The 25,514-nt window shown below is 50.9% G+C and overlaps 1 protein-coding gene across 6 annotated transcripts in view; it reads right to left on the bottom strand.

The window, feature by feature from the left end:
• Positions 1 to 25,514, bottom strand: part of LOC102406542 (myeloid-associated differentiation marker) — a 109,619-nt gene that overhangs the window by 67,928 nt on the left and 16,177 nt on the right. Inside the window, exons 1-3 of one of the 6 annotated variants that reach the window (XM_045163692.1) lie at positions 18,149 to 18,232; positions 17,248 to 17,326; positions 10,591 to 12,979 (exon numbers count right to left, since the gene is read on the bottom strand). The exons of 1 other annotated variant lie outside the window; for it this stretch is intronic. In XM_045163692.1, coding sequence (XP_045019627.1) covers positions 11,861 to 12,832 — 972 coding nt within the window. In that variant the 5' untranslated portion in view covers positions 12,833 to 12,979; positions 17,248 to 17,326; positions 18,149 to 18,232 and the 3' untranslated portion in view covers positions 10,591 to 11,860. Of the gene's footprint in view, positions 1 to 1,305; positions 1,559 to 10,590; positions 12,980 to 17,247; positions 17,327 to 18,148; positions 18,233 to 25,514 lie in introns of those variants that run through there. 4 more of the 6 variants (XM_044932888.2, XM_045163693.1, XM_045163690.1 and 1 more) reach the window with 4 other exon arrangements.

The following is a 25,514-nucleotide window of genomic DNA, read 5'->3' as shown; positions in this document are numbered from 1 at the left end:
TTCTCACAGTTCTGGAGGTCAGCGTTTTGAAACAAGGTGTCAGCTGGGCTGCTCTGTCTCTGATGCCCCAGGAGAGGGTCCCTCCTTGTCTCTTTTGGCTTCTGGAGGGGCCTTGGCCCGTGGCTGTGTTCCTGAACTCAGGCATGTCTACTCAGTCCTCAAGAAGCCAAACACTGAGAGACCAGTGTCAGGCTTTGTCTGGGACAAGGTGCCGCTCCTCTGCTGTGAACACAATCATCACCCACATCTGTGCATCAGCCCATGTTGGGCGGAAGGTTAGATAAAATACCAATGAACGTTTCCACCAGTTTTTGTGGATCAACTTGGAGGATGGTTTTTTCCAGTTTAGCAGGTCTATGTTGAGAAGACGATCCTATGTCCAATAACAGTCACAGACTTTTCTCCTGCACTGAAACCTCCTGCAGGGAATCGTCTTCGTGGAAATCCACCCCCCTGCCCGCCCCCGCCTCCCCGCCGCACGCCATAAGGGACGCACTCTGGCCAAATTGAATGACCTGTCAGGTCTTAAAGGGAGAGACTACTTCAGAACCCCTTTCTTCTTCAAGCTGTGGTGATCTAAGGCTGTGCCCCGCCAACACACTAGAACCCCACCTCTTCCAGAGACTGGAGTTGGGGGGAAGGGGAGGGGGAGGGGGTTGGCGCAGACCAGGGCAGCCCCTGCCTGGGGCATCATAGGAACCACAAAGCTGGGGCTGGATCAGTTCCCTAAGAAGCTGACCCCTCTTCTCCCTCCCTTGCCTGCAGACTCCTCTGTGAACATGGCAGGCTTTTCACAGTTTACTTTCCTTTTTGCATTTAGTTTAGTGCCCTTGGAAGAATCCTAATTAGGGAGTAACAGGAAGACCTGCGCATGGAGTTCCCTCCCACTTCCGGATCTTGAACAAAGAGCTCTAACTGCAAAATACTGGAATAATTTAGAGATCCATACAGGGACCAACACTCTTCCCAACTGAAAACATACATGGGCAAGGTTGTATTGAAAGTAGAAAACCATTTTTTCTTGATTACAGGGTCATACCTCCAGTTTTGCCCATCTGCCAAGATGCGTGCCAGTGGACTTGTAGAAGGGATGGATGTAGCTCCCCTCCCCCCACTTCACTGGCTCCCCCAGAACAGATTTAAAACAAACAAGCAATTCTTCCTTGGGAAGAGAGTGGTACAGAGTCACAAACAAGCCATTTCCCACTTCTGCAGTGTCCAACTGGCCCCAAAGTTCCAAAGAGCAAAGAATACACACAAACAGGTGGGAAGGGGGGCTCCTGGCACCCACACCTCTCTACTCACTCAGTCAAGAGCTCGGTGCGCCTCAGAGGCCAATTTCCTTCTCTTAACAGAAAGTGAAAGCAGGCTGTGAGCAAGGCGTGGGGAGGGACAGGGCAAGTTCCTAAAACTAGCAAGTTCGGCTGCTGCTGGAAAAGACCTATAGATCTTCGCTAGGAATAGCTGGCACTCCACCCTATCTTCCCAGTGGCACTCTGCACCTTGCTCTAGGAAGAAAGGGAGGGGCTGGAGATTTGGGGACCTGAGTCCTGCCTGGATGCTCAACATTGTCCCCCAAGTCAGGCCCAGCTGCTTGTCGCTGAAGAAGCCGATACAGAGAGCTAAGTCTTGGGTTTAAGAAAAGTATCTTTATCTTAAGGAAGCCGGCAATAAGGTGTTTTACTGCCCAGAAGAATCAACTCCCAGCAAGGCAAGGCTCAGCCCGGATTTATACGAGGAGGGAAGCAGGAAACGGCTGCAGGCTGCATGCCGGGGGTGCGCTGTCCTTCTATTTTGGGGGACTTTACAGTAACCCCTGGGCCCCCTTGCTGGATTGAGAAGGTGAGTGTGGTCCTTACTTTGTTCAGATCAGCACATCAGTTCGAGGGACTCAGTGGTTATATATTTTCTAGAGAAAAAGAACTGAGACAGAAACAGCACTTAACCGGCAAAACAAAATGAAAGCAGAACATCAAACTCTGTTGAAGTATTCATAAGCCTTTGGTTGAGAAACAAGCAAGGTTACAAACTGGTGCCGCTGACCTGCCTGACCACCATGATCACCATGTGCCCGTCCTCAGGCCTGGGCACCAAGCCCATCGTGGGCTTCTTCCTCCACTTGGGGCAGCTGCTGTCCACCTGTGTGCCCTTCTCGCTGGGGGCCAGTGAGCACACTCTGAAGGGGGACGTAATTAACTGGTGCCTGTTCATCTGGTGCGTCTGCTTCACCGTGACCCTCACCATCTTCATAGGGGAGTTTTGTGGCCTCCGGTCCCGCCTCCCCTTCTCCTGGGACGGCTTTCTCTGAGCCCACGCCTTTTACTTCTCCATCTCCTGCCTCTCAACGACCATCATCCTCGGCGCCACCTACATCAAGTTCTTGCCTCCAGGCTCCGCCCAGAACAGGGTCATCACTGCCACTGCTTCGCCTTCGTGGCTCCTGTACTCTATGCCACTGAAGCGTTCCGCATCATATCCAGCCTGGAGGCATGGTCTGGTTCAAGCCAGCCTTCCCAGGCCTGCTCAGGAGGCCAGAGAACTATGCTGACTGGCTCATCATCGCCTTCATCAGCAGCCCCCACCAGTATCAGCATCAGCCAGCCCATTGTTCGAGGTTGTGTACTTCATATGCTTCCTCCTGGAAGGACCTGTGAACTTCATAGTGAAGCGGTTTGATCAAGTCAAAGACAAAAAGTTCTGTTCCCTACCTGTATCCTGTCTGAGCAGATGGTGCTCTCTGTGCTCCTCTGCCCTAGTGCTCTGGTCCTCTGTCAGCTCCACCAGTTCAACAAGAAGCTGGATGGACAGCCCCAGCGGTCCAGTGATGTGACCTGCAGCAACAGATGCACCTGCTCGGTGTGCGGCTGGGACCAGCGGCTGGCTGTGGCCGTCCTATCCAGCTGCTGCTTGATGTGGCTGACACTGAGTACCTGGCCTGTGAGGCTATTGTAGGGACTAAGAATGCACTTTCTAAATGAGAGATGTTCTTTATAGAGCTCTGACATCCTCTGATGCCCTCTTCCTGGCTCCTGTCTCCGTGCTCACATCCTTCCCCATGCATCTCACTCTCTTTTCCATTCCTTCCCTCCTTCTGCTCTGTCTTTGCCCTGTTTGGTGTGTTTGCTCACATTCAGTTTTGCCTCTTTCTCTTGCTTCTCTCATCTATTCTACACTTTCTGCTTTTTGCCCCTTTTCTGGTCATCCTTGGCTTTCCCATCTCCTGTGTCCTGACCACCTCTCCCCATTTTCCTTCTTCTGATCCATCAGGACCTGAGACCCCTTCCTTCTCTGCCCACTACCTCCTGAGGTGCTGACTCCACAGCACACAGCCGTCTTGTGCAGCTGTTCACACCCTGGGCCTCTGGAGTGGCCTCGTTGCCAAGCAAGTCTGTCCCACTGGGGGTGCCTTAGTTGGTGTGTGTGTGTTGGAAGGAGGCTGGGGTTGGGGGTGAGTACCAAGGGATATGGCCCACTTTTTCCCAGCAGATTGGGTATACAGTCCACCACGCCTTCAAGTTAAACAAAAGTCTGTGCAGGTCAGTAATTTCCAGTGGGAGGAGTCTTGAAGCAGAGACCCTGGTCCCTAGGCTACAACTGGTGGTTGGCCCCATCTGACATTGGCTCCAGAATTTTTCCAAGCTTACTGAAAACACACTCCCAGCAGAGGCCATCTTAAAGGAAGCAAAGCTGAATGCCTCCCCATCCCAACTACTCTCTGGGGAATCAAAGTAGGACCTGGTGAATGAACCCCAGAGTCTTGAAGACACCTGCCTGCAGAGTTGGTGAGGGGCAGCGATGTGGCCCTCCTACCTCAGTGATCAAAACAGCAGGTTCTGCCTCTGAAGGGAGAAGGGCATTGCCATTACCAGCATTAAAGGTGATGTTAGCCTGGGTGGTATATTTTTCTTAATTTTTATTGTCTCAAGGGAAAAAATTACTGGTTGAGTATAATTTTCCATGAAAAGTTTCTTTTCAAAACTTTGTTGATGGCTGGTGTTGGATGGGTGGGTATTGCTGATGCCACAGTCGAGGAAACTGTGTTGCTTGAGTTTGTGCTGCACAAACATGTGTTTCTATGTCAGTTGTTTTCTCATGCTGCTTCCTGCTTCTCCAGGACCCACACATAATATGATCTAAATAAATGTAAATATACATGGATTTCTTAATATTCTGGAATTTCTGGATACCATCAACCCTGCTATCAATCATAGATGAAGCCTTGCCCTTTCTCCTACAATTGTAATGTTCTTTTTATCCTCAATACAAAGATAAAAGGCAAAACCCACAAACCTGACATACGCTAATTGCCCCAAATTTTCTCAGAGCTGGGCAGGATGGAGGAGATTTTTATTCTCACGAAAGCCCCCATCTCTGGAAGCCCTTCCCAATGTCTCCCCACTCGCACCTTCCCCAGGCCCTGGGGGCATGGCCCAGCCCAAGACAACTAGCAGTTGTGTCCCCAACACTAGACTTTCTGTCCCCTTAGCTCTTAAAGGACCAGACCCCGGATGACTGTATTTAAAGGTGTGTGCCTGCGTGCGCGCCGGCGCGTGTTTGCCTGTGTATGAGCCTGTATGTCTGTGCTCACAGGCGCATTTGGACCACAGCCTTTATAATAACTGGTGGCCAGGAAGCCACCAGTATTGTGTTTAGTCTCCTTTCTCAGCCGCAAACCCCGGAGCCCAGCATCCTGGAGTCACCAGGACTGGAGGAGTCAGGCATCAGAGCTGTGGTGGGGGCGGTAAGGGGGACAGGGGAAAGCAACCCACTGCTGCCCCTCGCTCCTGTACTGGGATGAAGCATGAGTTCTTCACCCGGGGGCGGGTGGGGTGGATGGGGAGGGCTCCAGGACATGGTTCCCGTGGCAGGCAAATCCTAAGAAGCAATGAAATAAAATTCATATTTTAAGGCAAGACAAAAAAATATGAAACAAAATTCGCCTCTGCCTGTTTGACCTCATCCCTGCCCTGAAGTGTGCAGTGTGCATCTGCAGTACGTGTCAACCAGATCTTCCGAAGGGCAGAAATACCCGACCCGATATAAAGACCCATTTTTGTTCTTCTAACCCCAGCCTTGTGACTTTACATGACACTCCTCCCTATGACCTTATTAATGTCACTCGCCATATTACTCTTGTCTAGCACTTTACAAGAGTGTTGTTTCTCGCATTAACAAATGTGTCATTGAGCCTCTGATAAACATGGTGATGTCCAGGTGACCTTACATACAGTTTTATAAGATCCATGACTCGAAATATGGGAAGAAGCAACAGGAGGGAACCATTTCTGAGAGCCTGACAGACAAGTGAGACAATTATTCCAGAGGAGTTTGGCTACTGTTACCAGAACTAGAGGAAGAATTGCACACCCAGTGGCCCATCAATGGAATCCTCCCCCTGACCTGGGAAAATTCCTCCCAAACCTTGATTGGAATTAAGATGGAAACAAATAGATTGTGTGATAAAGAATGTTGCCCTCCACTGAGGTCTTCCAAAATCAAGTCACTAGCTGCTGCAATTCACTGACCTGCCATCCACTCTGGAAAGAAGTCGTGAAAACCGTCAGGATTGCACTTTGTACTCTGAGAAAACTGGCAGAACCTGCCCTCACATACTTGGATATTTCAGGAGACTTTTCTATGAACCCAGTTTCCTGCATATGTTCATGCTTGCTGTTGCTGCTGCTGCTGCTAAGTCACTTCAGTCATGTGGGACTCTGTGCGACCCCATGGACGGCAGCCCAGCAGGCTCCCCTGTCCCTGGGATTCTCCAGGCAAGAACACTGAGTGGGTTGCCATTTCTTTCTGCAATGCATGAAAGTGAAAAGTGAAAGTGAAGTCGCTCAGTCGTGTCCGACTCTTCGAGACCCCATGGACTGCAGCCTACCTGGCTCCTCTGTCCATGGGATTTTCCAGGCAAGAGTACTGGAGTGGGGTGCCATTGCCTTCTCCCATGTTCATGCTTAGGAAGCACTAAAAGCATGAACCATGATATCTGTTCTTCCTGAGTGAAGCAACCTTCTACCAAGGCATGGGCTGGTTTCATGTCCTTCCCCAAATCACACAAACATTGTCCTTCAACCCTGATCTCCTCAAAACAGCTCTTGGAGCTTCTTGAGAGACTGTCTCCCCAGTTAAACTTCTCAGGTTGGTTCCAATAAAATTTCCGATTCTTTCTTAGGTTGTCTGACTATTGGCTAATTTTTTATCCACAAAAGCAAGTACGCGTTGACCTCCGCAAGTCTCAGTGCAGGAACCTCAGATTCTTATATTTTTCTAAATCAAATTGAAAACAACTCTGGGACCTCACTTCCCAAGAGGATGGAAATGTCTCTGTGCTTCAGTAAAAGAATTGTCCAGGGTGGGCTCACCTGAGGGGCTCGCTGTCCAAGCCTCGTGGTTCATGGGGGCAGCTGGTCAATTCCTCTTGTTGAGAGGTTAAGGGCCATTTGTCACAGTTCCAAGGCTGCTGCAGTCCCCTCACTGTGGCCCTCAAAAGAAAGTGTAATGATCCTGTATTTAGTCCAACCCTCTTGTCTTAGGGTATTCCTTGGTGGTTCAGATGGGAAAGAATCCTTCTGCAATGCAGATTGACCTGGGTTTGATTTCTGGGTTGGCAAGATCCCCTGGAGACGGGTTGTCAACTCACTCCAGTATTCTTGCCTGGGAAATCCCACGGACAGAGGAGCCTGGTGGGCTGCAGTCCACGGGGTCGCAAAGTGTCAGACATGACTGAGTGAGATACACTTAGTCTTCTCTTCATAGAGGAGGAGCAGCTGAACCCCAGGGAGGGGCAGGACTTGTCCAAAGTCGCCCTGTGTGTGGCAGAGTCAGAGTCAGGACCAGGTGTCCTGTCCCCAGGCCGGCTGTCTGTCCACGGCCGCACGCTGCTTGTTATAAGTGTGGCAGCAGCGTCCTCCAGGCTGGGATTCTGCCCCGTCCACGCAGGTCCTGCACAAACCTGCCCTGTAAACCCGAGGAGGGCACTCACTGCTGCTGAGTCAGTTTCCTCATCTGCTAGATGGGGGAGGGGTGCCAGAGACCCCTGGTCCATCCCACCCCCTTCTTCCCGGGGCCCTTGGATTTGCCAGTCCTGGAGACTCAGACGTGGAGATGGAGCCGGCTCCCTCCCCTCTGTCCACCTTCTCCACCCTCTCTGCTTGTTTCCTCTTGGCTTTTGGGTCCTGTTTATTGGTCACATCCTTCCTGACTAAACACACCCTCCTTCCCCACGACCTCTGCTTGGTGGGGAACATGCTTCTCTTTCATAACATGAGTTTCCTTAATCACTTTCCAGGAGTCCAACTCTCCAGTGATTCTTGTCAAAAACACACACTGCTTCCAGGCACCCCCACAGTCTGAGGTCTCCCAGACTTCCTTGTTCCCGCACATTCTTGACTTTCCACTTCTTCAGAGTCCAGCTCAGCAGCCACAACGCTCTTGCCTTATTTAGGGAGCTTGTGTTTCCTTTAGGAAAAGCAAATTCCTTTCTGCTGGGCATATAGAGGGCTGACCATAAGCAGGGGAAGATGAAACAGAAGCCCAGAATGAAGAGAGGCAGATCTAGGGTCTGCGACTGGATTCACAGTCACATCTGCTCTGACTCCAAAGGAGACAGGCTGGGGGAGGAGCTGAGAGATGCCCAGACAGGCCTGTCTCCAAAGGCAGAGAGAAGGGAGGCTACTTGGGTCCAGAGGTCTGGGGAGGGGGAGCTGGTGACCTGAAACCCACCTACTTGGTGACCACGGCCTCCCCCAGGCCTTCAAAACACACAATTGATGGAGAAGACCTCCCAGTACCCAAGCCTCAGGCCCTTTCCTTGCTCCCTGTCTGGCCTGGGCTTCTTGTCTCCCGGGGCAGCGGCCAGAGGCTCCCTCCTCAGCCGGCCAGAGCCTCCTCTGCACAGGGTGACTCCAGCTGACACCCCCAGACTATGGCCTGAGCCGCATTCAGAACACAGGACCGTTCTCTGGTCCTGGAGCAGCTTCTTGGAAAAATCACAGCATCAGCCTTCCTAAGTCTTCCTCTGAGTGCAGAGAATTGGGGCCATTCCCTCCTGTGGTCTCAGGCACCTGGTTATCATCTTCCCTGGGTGCCAGTGCAGACGGCCGATCATGCGGCCCTTGTCTGTGTGGTTGGCTCCTGTCTAAAAGTGCCTGTTGGGAGGCAGGTGAGCTGAGGAGAAACAAGGGGGCTTTAATCAAGCCCTGTGAAGTTTCTCCCTGCTGTCTCCGGACTTTTCTGGCTGGCTACTTCCCTTTTCAACAGGCAATAGGTAGTCTGGCTGAGACAGGGGTGCTGCTGTAGGACCTCTGAATGAGGTACTGCAGCCAGAGCAGGACAGACAGGAGCCAGGAGGTTATACCTGGATCTGAGAGAAGGGGGAACGGGCTCAGTATTTCCAGAGGTTCTCGCTGAGCTTTGAGGGAGACATCTGTATTCAACGGAGGCTCTCTCAGAGAGTAACTGTGTGACCTTGAGGAAAAAACATAACGTGCTCTCTGAGCCTCACTTTCATCATCTCTTAAATGGGGATGACAATAATAATATCTCTGAAAATGAAATGAAATAGAGATAATAAGTCACCTAGTCAGACTGGTGTGTTTTTTCGCTCAGTCATGTCTGACTCCGTGCGACGCCTTGGAATGTATCCCGCCAGGCTCCTCTGTCCATGGGGATTTTCCAGGAAAGAATACTGAAGCAGGTTGTCATGCCTTCCTTCAGGGGATCTTTCTGACCCAGGGATCGAACCCAGGTCTCCCACATTGTATGTGGATTCTTTATCATGAGAGCCACCAAGGAGGTGCTGGACTGTGGTCCTAAAAAATATTGGCTGTTTTATCTTTCTGGAATACAAGGTACAAATCAATGACAATCGGAGTATAAGATCCTGCATCCACATGACTGGGTTCAAATCCCAGCTCTGCCACTTCCTACTTGTGTGATCTTGGTCTAGTTACCCACTGTGGGTCTGTGATAATGGGGACACTGAGTGCATAGTTCATGGGAGGAACAAAACATCCAGAACAGTGGTTAGCCTGCAGTGTGTGCTGTGTGTGACACCTCTCTTAACTTTTATGTCAATACCTGCCCTGTTGGCCCACGGCAAATGTTTCTGAAATGAATAGGACAAGTGCTTACAGCTCAGACTGTAGCCTGGACCTACCAACTGGGATGCATTCCATCCCTTCTGTCTTTTGGGGAATATTTGAGAATCTCTGAGTCATGTTTTGTCCCATTTAATCCTCCTAACAACACTTGACCTTCTGTGATGGATTTCTCCATGGAGGGAAATCACTGAGGACCTGATCTCATCACCACATTTGAGGACAATCCCATAATGTGTGCCACCTGGGGAGAGACTGGGCCTGACCCTCAAGAAGAAAGAAAAGGCAAGGAAAGTGTAGTCGCTCAGTCGTGGCCAACTCTTTGCGACCTCATGGACTGCAGCTCTCCAGGCTCCTCTGTCCATGGGGATTCTCCAGGCAAGAATACTGGAGTGGGTTGCCATGCCCTCCTCCAGGGGATCTTCCCAACCCAGAGATCGAACCCAGGTCTCCCGCATTGCAGGCAGATTCTTTACTGACTGAGCCACCAGGGAAGCCCAAGAGTACAGGAGTGGGTAGCCTATCCCTTCTCCAAGGGATCTTCCCGCGATAGGCATCGAACCAGGGTCTCCTGCATTGCAGGCAGGTTCAAGTAGCCTAGTTATCTTATTTTTTTCATCATTGACTCAAGAAACAAGAATCTTGTAAAATGGGCAGAACACAAGCAATACATCTAGTGACCCCAGTAAGGTCGTAAGTAAGTAAGCAGTGTTATCTTCTAAGAAGTTCCATGGCTTGGGCTAGAAAAATTGATGTCTATGGTGGAGCAGATATTTCTGCTCTTAAGGAGGTCAGATTAATGTACAATGCACACTAGCAAGGAAAGAAGAGGCCCAAATGGGCAGAGAAACATTTTATTTGCAAATTTTTCTTCTCTTGCCTTAAAATGAGAATTTTATTTCATTCCCTCTTAAGATTATTCTTCATTAGGATGACCTTCTGGGAGCCCTCCCCCTCCACCCCCCTACCAATGGGTGAAGATCACACGCTTCATCCCACTCAGGAGTGAGGGGCAGCAGAGGGGGTCCTTCCCCTCCCCTCCCCCGCAGCTCTGTTTGCCTGGCCCCTCTGGTCCTGGTGACGCCAGGATGCTGGGCTCTGAGGCTTTGTAATTGACAACAGGAGACTTGTGGGACCTTCACAGCCACCAGTTACTGTAAAGGCCTGCTGATCTCAGTGCAGGGGAGCACAAGGGCGCACACACAGGTACACAGTGCACTGAGCATGCACACAGCACACACCTTTATAGCGAGGCATCCAGATGCGGTCACGGCCCCTTTAAGAGCTAGGGGACAGGATCCTGGGCACTGGGGTGGGGGCCAACATCTAGTGTCACAGGCTGGGCCACACCCCCAGGCTCTAGTCCAGGCCTGGGTGGGGAGTCAGTGGGAGGGGCTCCCAGAGACCTCTGTTTGGGTGAGGGTGGGAATTGATTGGGACTCCTCTGAGCTCTAGGCAGATTTGCGGCAAGTAGAGTGGAGGAATCTGTTTTGTTTTCTTTCTTTTCTTTCATGTTTATATTGAGGTTGAAAAGGTTATTATGGACATGGGAGAATAGAAAAAACCATTCTCTATGATTGATAGCAGTGCTGATAGAAATAAGAAGCTCCAGAAAATCTTTTTAAATTGTGCACATTTATATAGTTCAATTTAGGCCTGAGTCCCAGAGAAGCAGGAAGCAACATCAAAAAGCAACTGACACAGAAAAACACACGCATGTGTCCCCTCACACCCAACAATACAGTTCCTTTGACAATGGGAGCAGCAACCCCCACCCCCTACAAACCACCCGCCCAAGAAAATTTGAAACTTTCTCTTGAAGAACAGAGTCACTCAGTAATTTTTGGCCCCCAGAACAGAAGGAAAAAAAGGAAAATCAAAACAAAACACCCAGAGAGGTTGGCAGTGTCCATGTTCTCCCTGTAGAGGCAGGATCTGCTGTTTTGATCACTGAGTCAGGGGGACCACATCGCTGCCCCTCACCAACACTGCAGACAGGTGTCTTCAAGACCCTGGGGTTCCTCACCAGCTTTTTTTTTTTTTTTTTTTTTGATTCCCCAGAGAGTAGTTGGGATGGAAGGCATTTACCCCTGGCTTCCTCCAAGATGCCCTCTAAGCAATGGATGTTTAGTGAGCCTGCAAAAATTCTGGAGCCAATCTCTTGGAGGACTGAGCACCAAGTGGGGCCCAGGAACCCAGAGTATCTCATGCAAGAATCTCACCCACTAGAGATTATTGACCTTCAGAGGTTTTTTTTAACTTAAAGGGGAGGTGCACTATACAGTTGCTCCATTGGGAGAAAAAAGCCCAATGCCTTCCTATCTGCCCACATCCCCTAAACTCCCCAGCTACACCAGTGAGGCACTGCTGGGGGACAGACACGCTTTGGCAATGAGGCCCCTCCGGAGGCCCAGCGTGTGATCAGCTGCACAGAGGGCTGTGTGCTGTGGAGTCAGCATCTTAGGAGGTGGTGGGCAGAGAAGGAAGGAGTCTGAGGTCCTGATGGATCAGAAGAAGGAAAATGGGGAGAGGTGGTCAGGACACAGGAGACAAGAAAACTAAGGACGATCAGAATAGGGCCAAAAAGCAGAAAAAGAAGGAAAAATGAGAGAAGCAAGAGAAAGAGACAAGACAGTAATTGAACAACCAAAGAAACCAGGAAGGAGACAGAGCAGCAGGAGGGAAGGGAACAGAAAAGAGAGCGAGATGCATGGGGAAGGATGTGAGGAGGGAGAGAGCGAGCCAGGAAGAGGGCATCAGAGGATGTCAGAGTTCGGTGAGGATACCTCCTGTGAGTCCCTGGGCTGGTCCTCAGTCCCTACAGAGACCTGGCGAGCCCAGTACCCCAGGTCGGCCATGTAAACCAGCAGGTTGACGGCTGTCAGGACGGCCACAGCCAGGCGCTGGTCCCAGGTGCACATGTCATAGGTGAGCTCTTCCATGCACTCCTCATCACTGGACCTCTGGGGCTGCCCGCCGAACTCCTCGCTGAACTGGTAGAGTGGCCAGAGGACCAGAGCACTGATGTAGAGGAGGACGGAGAGCAGGCTGAGCACTAGCTGGAAAATGGAGAAGGGGACCGGCAGCATGTATTTCCATTCAGCCAGGTCCAGCAGGAGGACCACAGCTGCCAGGATGAAGCAGATGGAGTACACGGCCACACACCACTCCAGGGCCGGCTGGTGCAGGTACAGGGAGGTGTTGCTGAGGAAGGCAAAGATGACACCAGCTATGAAAGTCTCCAGCACCTTCAGCAGGGCTCGCATGGTGTGCACATAGAAGAAGGTCTCCTTGAGCTCATAACAGTCCCACATCCCGGCTACTTCTATGACATACAGCACAGACGCGATGCAGGAGAAAGCAGTGGCGGCAATGGCCCGGTCCCGGTAAGGACCATAAGGCACGAACTGGACATAGGTGATGGAGTAGATGATGGAGGCCGAGAGGCAGATGAGGGCAGCGTAGCAGGCGTAGGTGACGGAGATGTTGCACCAGAAGAAAGGAAATTCAGAATAGGCCCTGCTTAAATCGACTATGCAGATGATGAGGGTCATGGCGAAACAGATGCACCAGAAGGACATGGACCAGTTACCTATGGCCCCTCTCCAAATGCCCATGTCAGCCACGAGCGAGAAGGCCACGCAGGTGGAGAAGAGCTGCGGCAGGCGGAGGCAGCAGCACACGCCAAACACGGGACCATCGCCTGGGGATGTCGACCGGGTGGGCATGGTGCTGTGATGGTCAGGCAGGTCACGGTCACCAGTACAGCAGTGGTCTTCCCTGAGGACCCACCAGAGAAAGATCCAGTTCTGGAGGTGGATTGTGTCAGATGCCTGGAAAAGGCTCAGGGCCCTGTGAGGGCTGAGGCTCAGGACCTGTGGAGTTGGAACCAATGGCTCAGACACTCGGGTAAGAGCACAGCCGCTCCAAATGGTTCTCCCCACCCATCACCCTTGGCCTTGTCAGGAGACTTGTCTTATCCCAAAGCTCCCAGCTGGTTGTGGTCTAGCCTCAAACCATGAACACTGTGGATCTCTCTAAGCTGGCCATTATTTATGGAGACACAGAGATGGATGGTACTTATCTTTAATCCCAACCCTTCAAGTCTCTCAAAATTGAAAATGAATATTTAAAAAATTGTTTGGTAACAAAATTCGACCCAAAGAGACATGAGACAAATTATGATCTTTTTTTATTTTACTTAATGTAACTGTTCAAAAGTTCAGTTCCCGAAACACTAGTATGATTACAAGGTGCTTTCAGACCCCAGTGGGGTGTGATGTCATGTAGGGTAGATGCACTATGTCACCGGTAGGGAGCTGAAAATTCTGAATTCTAGAGAATATCTGACCCAAGGGTTTCAGAAAAGGGACTATGGAGTGTCCTTTTGACTAACCCCATTTTACAGATGAGAAAACTAAGGTAGGGGAATTCAGTCCTTCCCTAAGGTGGCATGACCATGAAGTTGGAACCCCAGATAAATATACCAAAGCCGTGGGCATGAACTCTTTGCTCTACAGCACACATGGCAGAAATCCCCTTACGTGGAGCCCAGGACCAAAGCCTAGAACACACCTTCAGGGCCACGGCCTCCTCCCACAGCAACCTGAAAATACCTGAATCCTGGCCTCTCCTCCCTGCAGCCATCACTAGAAGAAGCTGCCATGTGAGGGGACACAGCCCCACCCGGAGGAGGGCAGCTTCAGAAGTGAACAGGGAGGAGCCATGCGGTGAGAGCAAGGCCGTGGGGACAGGATGAAATGGGAAGTAGGGACTATTATGACTCCCCTCCCCAATTTTGCTTTCACATGTGACTCTTTTGCATTGGGTCAGGGGACCCCAACCTAGCATGATTCCAAGGTGGAGCGTCATGGAGGAACCAAGGAATGAAATGTTAAAATGCCAGCTTTTTAAGCTCCAAAGCAGCCATCCACGTGCAAATCTAATCCTTTTAAGGGCAGAATCTGAGAGAGGAGGCCCCTGCAGGACCCCTGGGAGGGGCCAGCCCTGAGGATGTGCCCGGGACTGGGGTGGGGATGGGGGGGCAGAGTGGAGATGAGTGGGGGGATTCCAGGGTCCCAGGGGCCCTGAGGCAGCCCAGTAGGGGTCTTCTGACCCAGAAGGGATGCAGGCATGGAGCCAACCTTCCCATGGAGGAGGGGCCGGGACTGGAACTGAGACAGGAGAACAGGGGCCTAAAGGGGTTTCAGGGCTGTGACAGGGACACGTGGCCAGAGTGGCAGGGACCCTGGAGACCACGGAATTGCCCAGGTCACCGCCCAAGACAGTCCCTCCAGCCAGGGCTGCAGTCCTGCTTACACAAGGCCTCCTCCAGGGTCCAGTATTGGGGGGAGTGAGGCCCCTCCCAGCCCCCACCCCCCTTCTGCAGGGACAGCCACCCTGTTTCCAAGGGACTATTTGCTGAGAGGCCCCCAGGGCTGAAGGGCCAGCAGCCTGAGCCCCAGCCAGCTTCCTGCCATCAGGAGCCTTGTTGCCTTTGCTGATAATAAACCCTGGGACAAGCTGAGGCTGGAAAGAGAAACACAGAGCAAACCTGAGAACCTCCCTGGACTCACAAAACTCCTTGAGCCCCATTGCAGGGGAGCCCTGGAGCCTGCTGGCCTCCTAGTAGGCACTGCCAGGGTGGGGAAGGGGCACTGGGGTGAGGGAGGGAGGGAATGTCATGCTCTCTGTACCCCAGTTTGATCCCAGTTTAATTACTTGAAGTCACCCTGAAATTCCACCTAAGATAAGAGACAACTTGAATGCTTTGAATTCATTGAATGCATCAGAGAGAGGATATGGAGAAGAGGAGGCATGGGTTTCCAACTGTGTGAACCTGGGTCAGGCCTGTGCCCTGGAAAGCAGGAAGTGGAAGTTTGTCTGAGTCTTCCAGCAGCCCCTTCTCCACTCTAATCTGTGAGCCTGGATGTGGTGCCCCCGTCAGAGCACAGCCGATGTGGCTGAGCCCTGCCTGCCCGGCAGCCAGGCATGTGGACTGGAAGACAGTGAGCTGGGAAGGTCATGGCCAGAACAGAGGAAGGAACGAGGAGGTGCCAGAAGGGCAGAGAAGGGTGAGATGGGATGGACACTCAGAGTGACAAGGAGTAGAGCCTTCATAGCTGGATGATCAGGCAAGCTACTCAATAGAACCTCAGTCTCCCCTTCTGTTCAATGTCTCTATACCTACTTTGTGTCAATTAAATGAATAAAAGCATGTGACGGGTTCATCAGAAGGCCTGTCACATGGAACCCTCAATCTGTGCCAGCTACCTCCCCGCCCCCCTCACAGAGGACCCAGAAGGCCCTGGCTCTGGACATCAGCACATGCAGCTTGATTTGCTGCAGATCAGGGGCTGCAAACCAGTTTGCACTGCAGGTGGACTCTTGATGTGTTCAATTTTCCATCACAGTGTTTTCATGAAAAAATGATGTGGTGTCACTAACATTACTATTTCTTCCCTGAGTGTTTGGTGGCTGCACATTGTTTTAATTTCACATGAAAATTCGGATTACAGCTCCTTTTCAAGCCTCAGGAGATACAGTGTCACCTGGTTTGGTTCCCTTGGCAGTGATGTTGCTGGAGATAAGCAGCTGCTAGCCTCTTTTCTTTATATTGTTTTCCATCCTCATCTCTGTTTAGTATTTTCTATATTTCTCTCATTCTCATGTATAACTGACATAAAGCAGGACTATGATCATCTCTCCTGTGACTGGTATCCCGTCTTCGGCATGGCCAAGCTTCCTGCCTGCTCACAGATGTGTCCACCCCTCCATCCAGGGAGCATCCATGTCCTCAACCTCAGCCTTCAATACATTTCAAATGCTGTGAAATCACGTGTAGACATGTGTGTACATACATGCATACATGTTTGTAGGGAATATCTGTATCTTTTTTCCTGTTTTGTCAACATGAGACCACCTCTTCCCAGAGCATCTTGTTTTGCACCGCCCCAGACAGGTGCAGCTGGTCCTCTCCAGGGATCCTAGTGCTCTCCAGCCCCTTATTTCCTTCCCTCCTGGCTCCTTGGGCATCAGTGGACCCTCCCCTGTGAGTCTCAGACACGGGGACATAGGATGTGACAAGGGATCCTGGGATCCAAGTGACCACCATGCTCTAGGGTAGGAGGTCAGCAAGTTTTTCAGAGAAGTTTTTAAAAAAATATGACAAAGAATATATTTTTCATTTCTGGAAATTAAATCTGGTTTCCTAGATCTGCAACAAATTATCACAAGCCTGGCAGCTTAAAACAGCAGAAACCTGTTCTCTCACAGTTCTGGAGGTCAGCATTTTGAAACAAGGTGTCAGCAGGGCTGCTCTGTCCCTGATGCCCCAGGGGAGGGTCCCTCTTTGCCTCTTTTAGCTTCTGGAGGCCCTTTAGCTCGTCCCATGTTACTGAACTCTGGCTTGTCCGGTCATCCCTCAAGAAGCCAAACACTGAGAGATGAGTGCTGGGCTTTGCCTGGGACGAGGTGCGGCTGCTCCACTGTGAACACAATCATCACTCACGTCTGTGCATCAGCCCATGTTGGATGGTGGTTTGAAAAAAATACTAATAAACATTTCTACCTTTTTTTGTGGATCAACTTGGAGGATTTGGTTTTTTCCAGTTTAGTAGGTCTGAGGTAAGAAAAAGATTGTATGTCCAATAACAGCCCCTGACTCTTCTCCTGCACTGAAAGCTCCTGCAGGGAATTGTCTCAGTGGAAATCCACCCTTGGCGCGCCCCCACGCCACCCCCACCCCAGGGGACACACTCTGGCCAAATCAAGTGATCTGACCCGTCTTAAAAGGGGAGACTGCTTCAGACCTCCTTTCTTCCTCACACTGTGGTGATCTAAGGCTGTGTCCTGCCAACACACTAGAGCTCCTCCTCCTTCCAGGGACTGGAGTTGGGGGGAGGAAGATGCCCTGGCAGCACCTGCCTCTGGCATCAGGACTGGAACCACAGAGCTGGGGCTGGATTCAGTTCCCTAAAAAGCTGACCCCCTCTTCTCCCTCCCTTGCCTGCAGACTCCTCTGTGAACGCGGCAGGCTTTTCACAGTTTAGTTTGCTTTCTACCTTTAATTTAGTGCCCTTGTTGGAAGAATCCTTATTACGGAGTAACAGGAGACCTGCACATGGAGTTCCCTCCCACTTACCAGATCTTGACAAAAGAGCTCCAACTGCAAAATACTGGAATAACTTAGAGATCCACACAGGAACCAATGTTCTTCACAGCTGAAGACATACATGGGCAAGGTTGTATTACAAGTAGAAAACCATGTTTTTCTTATTACAGGTCATACTGTTAGGGGAACCACACTGACACAACCACCCACCCTGGCCAGGAGCCCTAGTAACCACTTGTATGAGTTGTCTTACGACAGGAGGTCCCGGTAAGAAACACGGAACTAATAAGCCACCACCAACTGGAAGAGTTCAGGAAAGGTCGAAAGGAGACAGCATGTGTCTGACCACCTTCTGCAATCCTTCTTTCTGGCATCCATCCTGGCTGAACAAGGCGGGCACCACCAGGAAGGACTCTGAATCAGAATGATTGGCTATGGACAACCCGGAGACTAATCACATCACCATAAAACCCAAGACTGTGAGCCATGCAGCAGAGCTGTTCTCCTGGGTCTCCTTACACTCCTGCTTTCCGCCCCGGCGCCGTTTCCCAATAAAAATCTCTTGCTTTGTCAACGCATGTGTCTCCTTGGACAATTCATTTCCGAGTGTTAGACAAGAGCACAGTTTCGGGCCCTGGAAAGGGACCCTCCTCCTAAAACAATATCTCTAGTTTTTCCAGTCTGCCAAGATGCGTGCCAGTGGACTTGTAGAAGGGATGGATGTAGGTCCCCTCCCCCCACTTCACTGGCTCCCCCAGAACAGATTTAAAACAAACAAGCAATTCTTCCTTGGGAAGAGAGTGGTACAGAGTCACAAACAAGCCATTTCCCACTTCTGCAGTGTCCAACTGGCCCCAAAATTCCAAACAACAAAGAATACACACAAACAGGTGGGAAGGGGGGCTCCTGGCACCCACACCCCTCTACTCACTCAGTCAAGAGCTCCGTGCTCCTTCAGAGGCCAGTTTCCTTCTCTTAACAGAAAGAGAAAGCACCCTGTGAGCAAGGCGTTGGGGTGGAGGGGGGAGGCGGGGTCAGGGCAAGTTCCTGAAACTAGCAAGTTCAGCAGCTGCTGGAAAAGACCTATAGATCTTTGCTAGGAATAGCTGGCACTCCACCCTATCTTCCCAGTGGCACTCTGCACCTTGTTCTAGGAAGAAAGGGAGGGGCTGGAGACTTGGGGACCTGACTCCTGCCTGGGCACTCAACATTGTCCCCCAAGTCAGGCCCAGCTGCTTGTTGCTGAAGAAGCCAATACAGAGAGCTAAGTCTTGGGTTTAAGCAAAGTAGCTTTATCTTAAGGAAGCCGGCAATGAGGTGTTTTACTGCCCAGAAGAATCAACTCCCAGCAAGGCAAGGCTCAGCCTGGATTTATATGAGGAGGAAAGCAGGAAACGGCTGCAGGCTGCATGCCGGGGGTGCGCTGTGCTTCTATTTTGGGGGACTTTACAGTAACCACCAGGAGCCTTTCTGTGCTGAGAACATGTGGTCCTTGCTTTGTTCAGATCAGCACATCAGTTCAAGGGGTCAGTGGTTGTATATTTTCTCGAGAAAAAAGAATTGAGGCAGAAACAGAGCTTAACTGGCCAAGCAAAACTGAAACTAGAAAACATTGAACTCTGTTGAAGTATTCATAAGCCTTTGGTTGAGAAACAAGCAAGGTTAAAAACTGGTGCCGGTAACCTGCCTGACCACCATGATCACCATGTGCCCGTCCTCAGGCCTGGGCACCAAGCACATCGTGGGCTTCTTCCTGCACTTGGGGCAGCTGCTGTCCACCTGTGTGCCCTTCTCACTGGGGGCCAGTGAGGACACTCTGAAGGGGGACATAATTAACTGGTGCATGTTCATCTGGTGGGTCTGCTTCACCGTGACCCTCACCATCTTCATAGGGGAGTTTTGTGGGCTCTGGTCCCGCCTCCCCTTCTCCTGAAACGGCTTTCTCTGCGCCCATGCCTTTTACTTCTCCATCTCCTGCCTCTCAACGACCATCATCCTCGGCACCACCTACATCAAGTTCTTGCCTCCAGGCTCCGCCCGAAACTGGGTCATCACTGCCACTGCATCGCCTTCATGGCCGCTATACTCTATGCCATTGAAGCGTTCCGCATCATATCCAGCCTGGAGGCATGGTCGGTTTAAGCCAGCCTTCCCAGGCCTGCTCAGGAGGCCAGAGAACTATGCTGACTGGCTCATCATCGCCTTCATCAGCAGCCCCCACCAGTATCAGCATCAGCCAGCCCTACGTTCGTGGTTGTGTCTTCAAGTCCCTGGGGTTCTTCACCAGCTCCTGTTTTGATTCTCCAGAGATTGGTTGGGGGTGGAACTTACCCCAAATTCCTTTAAGATGCCCTCTAGGCAGCCAGTGTGAGGCTGAGCATCAGGTGGGACCCAGGATACAAATTCTCTGCTTCAGGACTCTTGCCCATTGGGAATCAGTGACCTTCAGAATTTTTTTTTTAATTTAAAGGGGAGGTGCACTATACACTCCCTTCTATTGGGAGAAAGGAGGCCCGATGCCTAGCTACCCACCCTCACTCCTTCTCGTCCTCATCCAGTCCGATGGCTTTAAGATTCCACTCAGTTGACAAATACGCCTGTGCACCAAGTGTGTGCCCAGCAGTTTTCTAGACACTGGACAGAGAGCAGAGAAGATAACCAGTAGTTCCCTCCTCATGGAGCTTATCCTCTAGGACACAAGATGGAAAATCTGAGAACCAATGTGTAATATCAGGTCAGTTCAGTTCAGTTCAGTCACTCAGTCGTGTCCGACTCTTTGCGACTCCATGAATCACAGCACGCCAGGCCTCCCTGTCCATCACCAACTCCTGGAGTTCACTCAGACTCATGTGCATCGAGTCAGTGATGCCATCCACCCATCTCATCCTCTGTCGTCCCCTTCTCCTCCTGCCCCCAATCCCTCCCAGCATCAGAGTCTTTTCCAATGAGTCAACTCTTCGTATGAGGTGGCCAAAGTACTGGAGTTTCAGCTTTAGCATCATTCCTTCCAAAGAAATCCCAAGGCTGATCTCCTTCAGAATGGAATATCAGGTCAGTGGGTGATAAATGCTATGCTAAAGGGAAAACAGGTGAAAAAGAGAGTTATTGGAATGCAGGGATGGGCAAGGCTGCTATTTTAGGTGGTTGGAGGTCAGGCCACTCTATGGATGTGACCCACCCCTCACCAAGAGATTCTGATTCTTTGGAGCTGAGTGAAGTGAACTGGCTGTATGATGATAACTCCCCAGTTCTGGCCTCCAGAGCTGATCTCTACAGAGACCCTGAATCATATGCAACTGCCTCCGGATCTCTCCCTCTGGATGTCTCAGGACGCCTCACACTCACCATGTCTGGTCCCTTCCCCTGAACCCCCCTAGCACCAACACACACAGATCCTTCCTTGTCTTTCCCATCTCAGTTGACGGCACCACCTTCACAGATGTGCTTCACAAAATACTTCGAATCCACACACACACACACACACACACTCTTTCTCCTCTCTAGAGCATCCACTTGATCTTGGTCCAGATCCATCCAGCCCTCTCACCTGTGCTCCCCTCATGAGCTTCTCACTGCTTCCTCTATTTCCATTCTTTCCCTCAAAGTCGGCCTGGGCTGAAGTCAAACTAAGTTACCTTTGACCACTTTTCTTTGCTCCCTCAAACCACACAAAGTCACCTCCAAAGCCCTGTAGGTTCGCATCCCTTTCCACCTGTCCAGCTTCATCACCACCCTCCCTCCCTGCAGTCACTGAGAATTACTTCCAGTTCCTCTTGGTCATCTCAGGGCCTTTCCTGCTACATGTCTACACATACCCCAACCCTGAACGGAGACCAGAACTCAGCCTGGAACATAGTAGTCCTGTCCAGTCAACATCACTCTGAGCCTCAGTTTCCTCATCCAGAAAATGGAGATAATAGCACCAGGTTGTAAAGTTTTATTTATTTTTTATTAAAGGATAATTGCTTTACAGATAGCACCAGTTTTTAAAGACAATTCTTGATTGCATCCTGCAGAAAACACCTCTAGCAACTTAGGCAGAGAACGACTGTACTAGAAGGCTGCTAGAGAAGTATTAGGGAGAGACGGGCCTGAGAGCAGGCTTAGACCAGGAAGGAGTGGTGCTGGGCAGCTGGGGCACAGGCAAGGGCAGCTGGTCCAGCCACCATGGTCCCTGGTAGCAGACTCTGGATGCTACTCAGGCCCCAGCAGTAGGAATCCGATCTGACCTGGTGTCTGTGTATCACCTGCTCCTTAGGTGTGTGTCCAGACTTCACATGGCGACAGGTCAAATATTTACCTGACCTTTTGAGTTTCTTATTGAGGGTGAGGCCCAGTTTCTCATCATGATTCACACAATGGGGACATCCTCAAATATGAGGTGGGGGGAAGTTCAGGTTCTCAATTGTTCTTCTCCCTGGAGATGTTCATCAAACAAGGCCGTGGGAAAGTTGGAAGAATTAAAAGAGAAAACAAAGGAATCACTGATTCTCAAATATTTCCCCTAAAGGTAGAAGGGATGGAACGCATCCTGGTCAGGAGGTCCAGGCAGGAAGGAGCCTGAGGTCTAAGCTCGTGTTAATACTTATTCAATAAACTCCTGCAACGTACCAGGCCTTCTTCTCAGCACTAGGAAAACTTCAGTGAACAAAGCACAAGATACCTCTGCTTTGTGAATCTATATTCTAGATTTTATCTTGGAAGCCTCGTGTTTTCAACGAAAGTAAACGTGGGATATTTCATTCCTTTTTATGCTGCTGCTGTTAAGTGGCTTCTGTCGTGTCCGACTCTGTGTGACCCAATGGACGGCAGCCCACCAGGCTCCCTCGTCCCTGGGATTCTCCAGGCAAGAATACTGGAGTGGGTTGCCATTTCCTTCTCCAATGCATGAAAGTGAAAAGTGAAAGTGAAGTCGCTCAGTCGTGTCCAACTCTTTGCGACCCCATGGACTGCAGCCTACCAGGCTCCTCCGTCCATGGGATTTTCCAGGCAAGAGTACTGGAGTGGGGTGCCAATAATACCCCATAATAATATACTCTTAACATATCAGACTTGTTTCAATACAAAGTAACAACTTCCAAGTAATGGGCTGGTGGCTGAGCCATCCTATTTGCTTGAAGAGACAGAAAACCATGTCTTTATGTGCCTATATTTAAGCACATTCTGGTTGACACATGAACAAAACTGAATCTGAGTTTGTGTGACGGGGAGTAGAAAACTGGGGAGCCAAGACCCTGTGGGAGAGGGTCAGAGGGTCAGAGAGATGATGGAGGGTTCTGGGGTCCTGCCAGCCTCTGACAAGGTCCAGGAACAGACTGTTCAGGAAGTGTTTCCTGCCTGATGTAGCAGAAAGAACAGCAGGCTTTCTTGTAAGGGTTTTGCATAAGCAGTGGTCTCACACTAGCAATAGGAGTGTTAGTGGGGGCAGTGGTCTGGGCTGATGGGCAGCTGGCCCCGGCTCAGCTTGGACTTGGACCACTGCGGTCACCAGGCGGCCCGAGGGATGGTGTGCTGCGGGCAGCAGTGGGCAGCCAGGAGCCCAGGGGTGGGGGGGCTGCAGCTGGGACCAGGGGAGTGCCTTCCTTTGGCTGTAAGTGCTGACAGGGTGTCATTGGCCCTAAGGCTTGTCAGGGTCAATGTAGAAGGGGAGGAGGCCTGAGGGAACCCCCACCCAATGAGCAGCCTGGTGGCCCAGATGGGTGGTTTGGGGGAACTTTGTTCCCTGAGGAAGCTCACCCTCATTCCAGGCATAGCACTGGAGGGTATTATGGAAACAGATACTGGTTGGAGTGGGGGGTGAGGGGATGGGCTTGAACTAAGCTCCCCCACCCCCACCACTTCTGCATCCCTGGTCAGAAGCAGACCCAGAGAAGAGCAAGTGGACAAACCGTACCAGCCCAGCCTGGCTCCAGAAGAGACCTCAGGTGACAGGTCACAGGTTCTGTCGGCTGAGAAAGGGGCCCTGAGGACTTGGCTGCAGCGGGGCTGCTGTGGACACAACAGTTACAAGAGGTCGTGTGTGTCGTGCTCACTGCAGGCCGAGCTCTGCTGTGGAATCTTTTGCTCCTCCCAGAGGCCCCTGCACTGTGCACTCAGTGTCCCCATTTTCACAGGCACAGAGAGGTCAACCGATCACGATTACAGAGATTTAGGTGTCAGAGCTGGATTTGAACCCAGTCATGTGGGTTTAGGACCTTAAAATCTGCTTGGATTTGCTTTGTACCTTAGACCCAAAGGGACAGAGTGGCCAATATGTTTTTCAGCACCAACAGACTGACCTGGTGACATCACCTCCATTTCATTCATCTTCAGGGATATTATTATTGTTATCCCCATCGTATAGATGATGAGACTGAGGCTCGGAGAGTGTGTTATGATTTTGCTCAAGTTCACACAGTTACTTCCTTTCAGAGCTCAGATTTGAATATAGGTCTGTCTCCCTGCAAAGTTCAGCAAGTAATAAGCAAAAAAAGAAAAACGTGTTAATCGCTCAGTCGTGTCTGACGCTGCGACCCCATGGACTGTAGCCCCGCAGGCTCCCTCTGTCCATGGAATTGTCCAGGGAAGAATACTAGAGTGGGAAGCCATTTCCTTCTCCAGAAGATCTTCCCAACCCAGGGATAAAACATGAATCTCCTGCGTTGCAGGCAGATTCTTTACCATCTGAGCCACCAAGGAAGCCCCAGCAGGTAACAGAACCTCAGTAAATGCTGAGCCCCTTACCTCTTCTCTGGGTCCAGGATTCATCTCCTGGCTCCCCTATGTCCTGGTCTGGCTCTAGTGCCCCACTCAGAGGTCCTGTGGCCGAGTTCCCATCCCAGCCAGACCACTTCCTGTTGGCAAGCCAGCCAGAACATGACAGAGAGGGTCCAGACCTTAGGCAGGGACTGATTGGAGCCTGGCCTGAATCTCCTCGGCCCATCAGTCTTCCTACAGAGACATTTCCAACAGAGACAGCCACACAGACAAGGATCACACGGATTGGCACTCAATGCCTGGCTTCCGGGTCGGTGCCTGAGGCCGCCCGAGAGCAGAGTCCCTTCTCTCTCCACTCAAAGGTGGACTTTGGAAGGTTTACTCTGTGATTTTTTCCAAGAAGCTGGCCAGAGAATGGAAACATCTGTGCCCCGGGCTGTGTTCTGGATGTGGCTCAGGACACAGTCTGGGGGGCATCAGCTGGAGTCACCCTGCCTGGGGGAGGCTCTGGCTGAGGAGGGAGCCTCTGGCCGCTGCCCCGGGAGATAGGGAGCTCAGGCCAGGCAGGGAGCAAGGGAAGGACCTGAGGCTTGGGCACCGGGGGGCTTCTCCATCACCTGTGTGTGCTAAAGGGCTTGGGGAGGCCCTAGGCACTCAGCAAGGGGTACTGGGGACCACAGCTCCCCCTCCCCAGACCCCTGGACCCAAAGTGCCTTGCTTCTGTCTGCTTTGGAGACAGGCCTGTGTGCGCATCTCTCAGCTCCCCCTGCAGCCTGTCTGTTTCAGCTGCAGGGAGCATGGAGATAGTCTGCTGCCGGGGTCCAGCCCCGGTGAATCCAGGGAATTCGAAGCAGGGATGGCGTCAGCGAGGATCAGGAAACAATTGCTTACTTATACGTTAATTAAGGATATAAAGAGTAATAGAATAAGGATAGCTCAGTGAGAAAATTTAGTGGAGAAAAGAGGCTGAATAATTCAACCAGAAGGTGAGAGAAAGAACGACATGGGGAGACCAAGCTTCCGTGAACAAGGCCCGCACTTTATTTTCCAAAGTAGTTTTTGTACCTTAAGTTATGCATAGAGGATAATGGGGGAAGGGGTAGAGTCATGCAGTAAGCCAGGCTTTCTTCCTGCAAACTTATCATATGCCAAAGTTTAGGTGATTTGCATCATCTTCTGGCCTGGAGGCCTGTTAACATTTTAAGACCCTTTCTTCAGAAAACTTATTTTTTGCTAAAGGTGATTAGTCAGGCGCCACCCTCCAAAAGCATTAGATAAAGTTGCATTCCTATAGGGCAAAGGTGTGGTGGGCTTATAACAAGAAAAAGAATTAACTCAAGGGTCCAAGGTTACAAACATTAAAGCTACTACTTACACCAATTATATTAATCAATACCCTGCCAGGGACACAGCAGGTAAGGGATATGGAAACTTAGCAGCAAACATTGGCCCAACAAGTGAAAAACCCTTCACCAATACAATTTCTAATCAATCTTTTAATTGCTCAAAGGAATCTGTATTTAGACAGTTTAGAACATCTCATGCTTCTCACAGTTGGGAGGCTCTGAGCAATCACATGTGGTGGGAAAAACCTATTCAGG

The sequence above is a fragment of the Bubalus bubalis genome, chromosome 20, assembly GCF_019923935.1.
Source record: "Bubalus bubalis isolate 160015118507 breed Murrah chromosome 20, NDDB_SH_1, whole genome shotgun sequence".
Taxonomy (NCBI): domain Eukaryota; kingdom Metazoa; phylum Chordata; class Mammalia; order Artiodactyla; family Bovidae; genus Bubalus; species Bubalus bubalis.
This window is presented reverse-complemented; position numbering and strand designations above follow the sequence as displayed.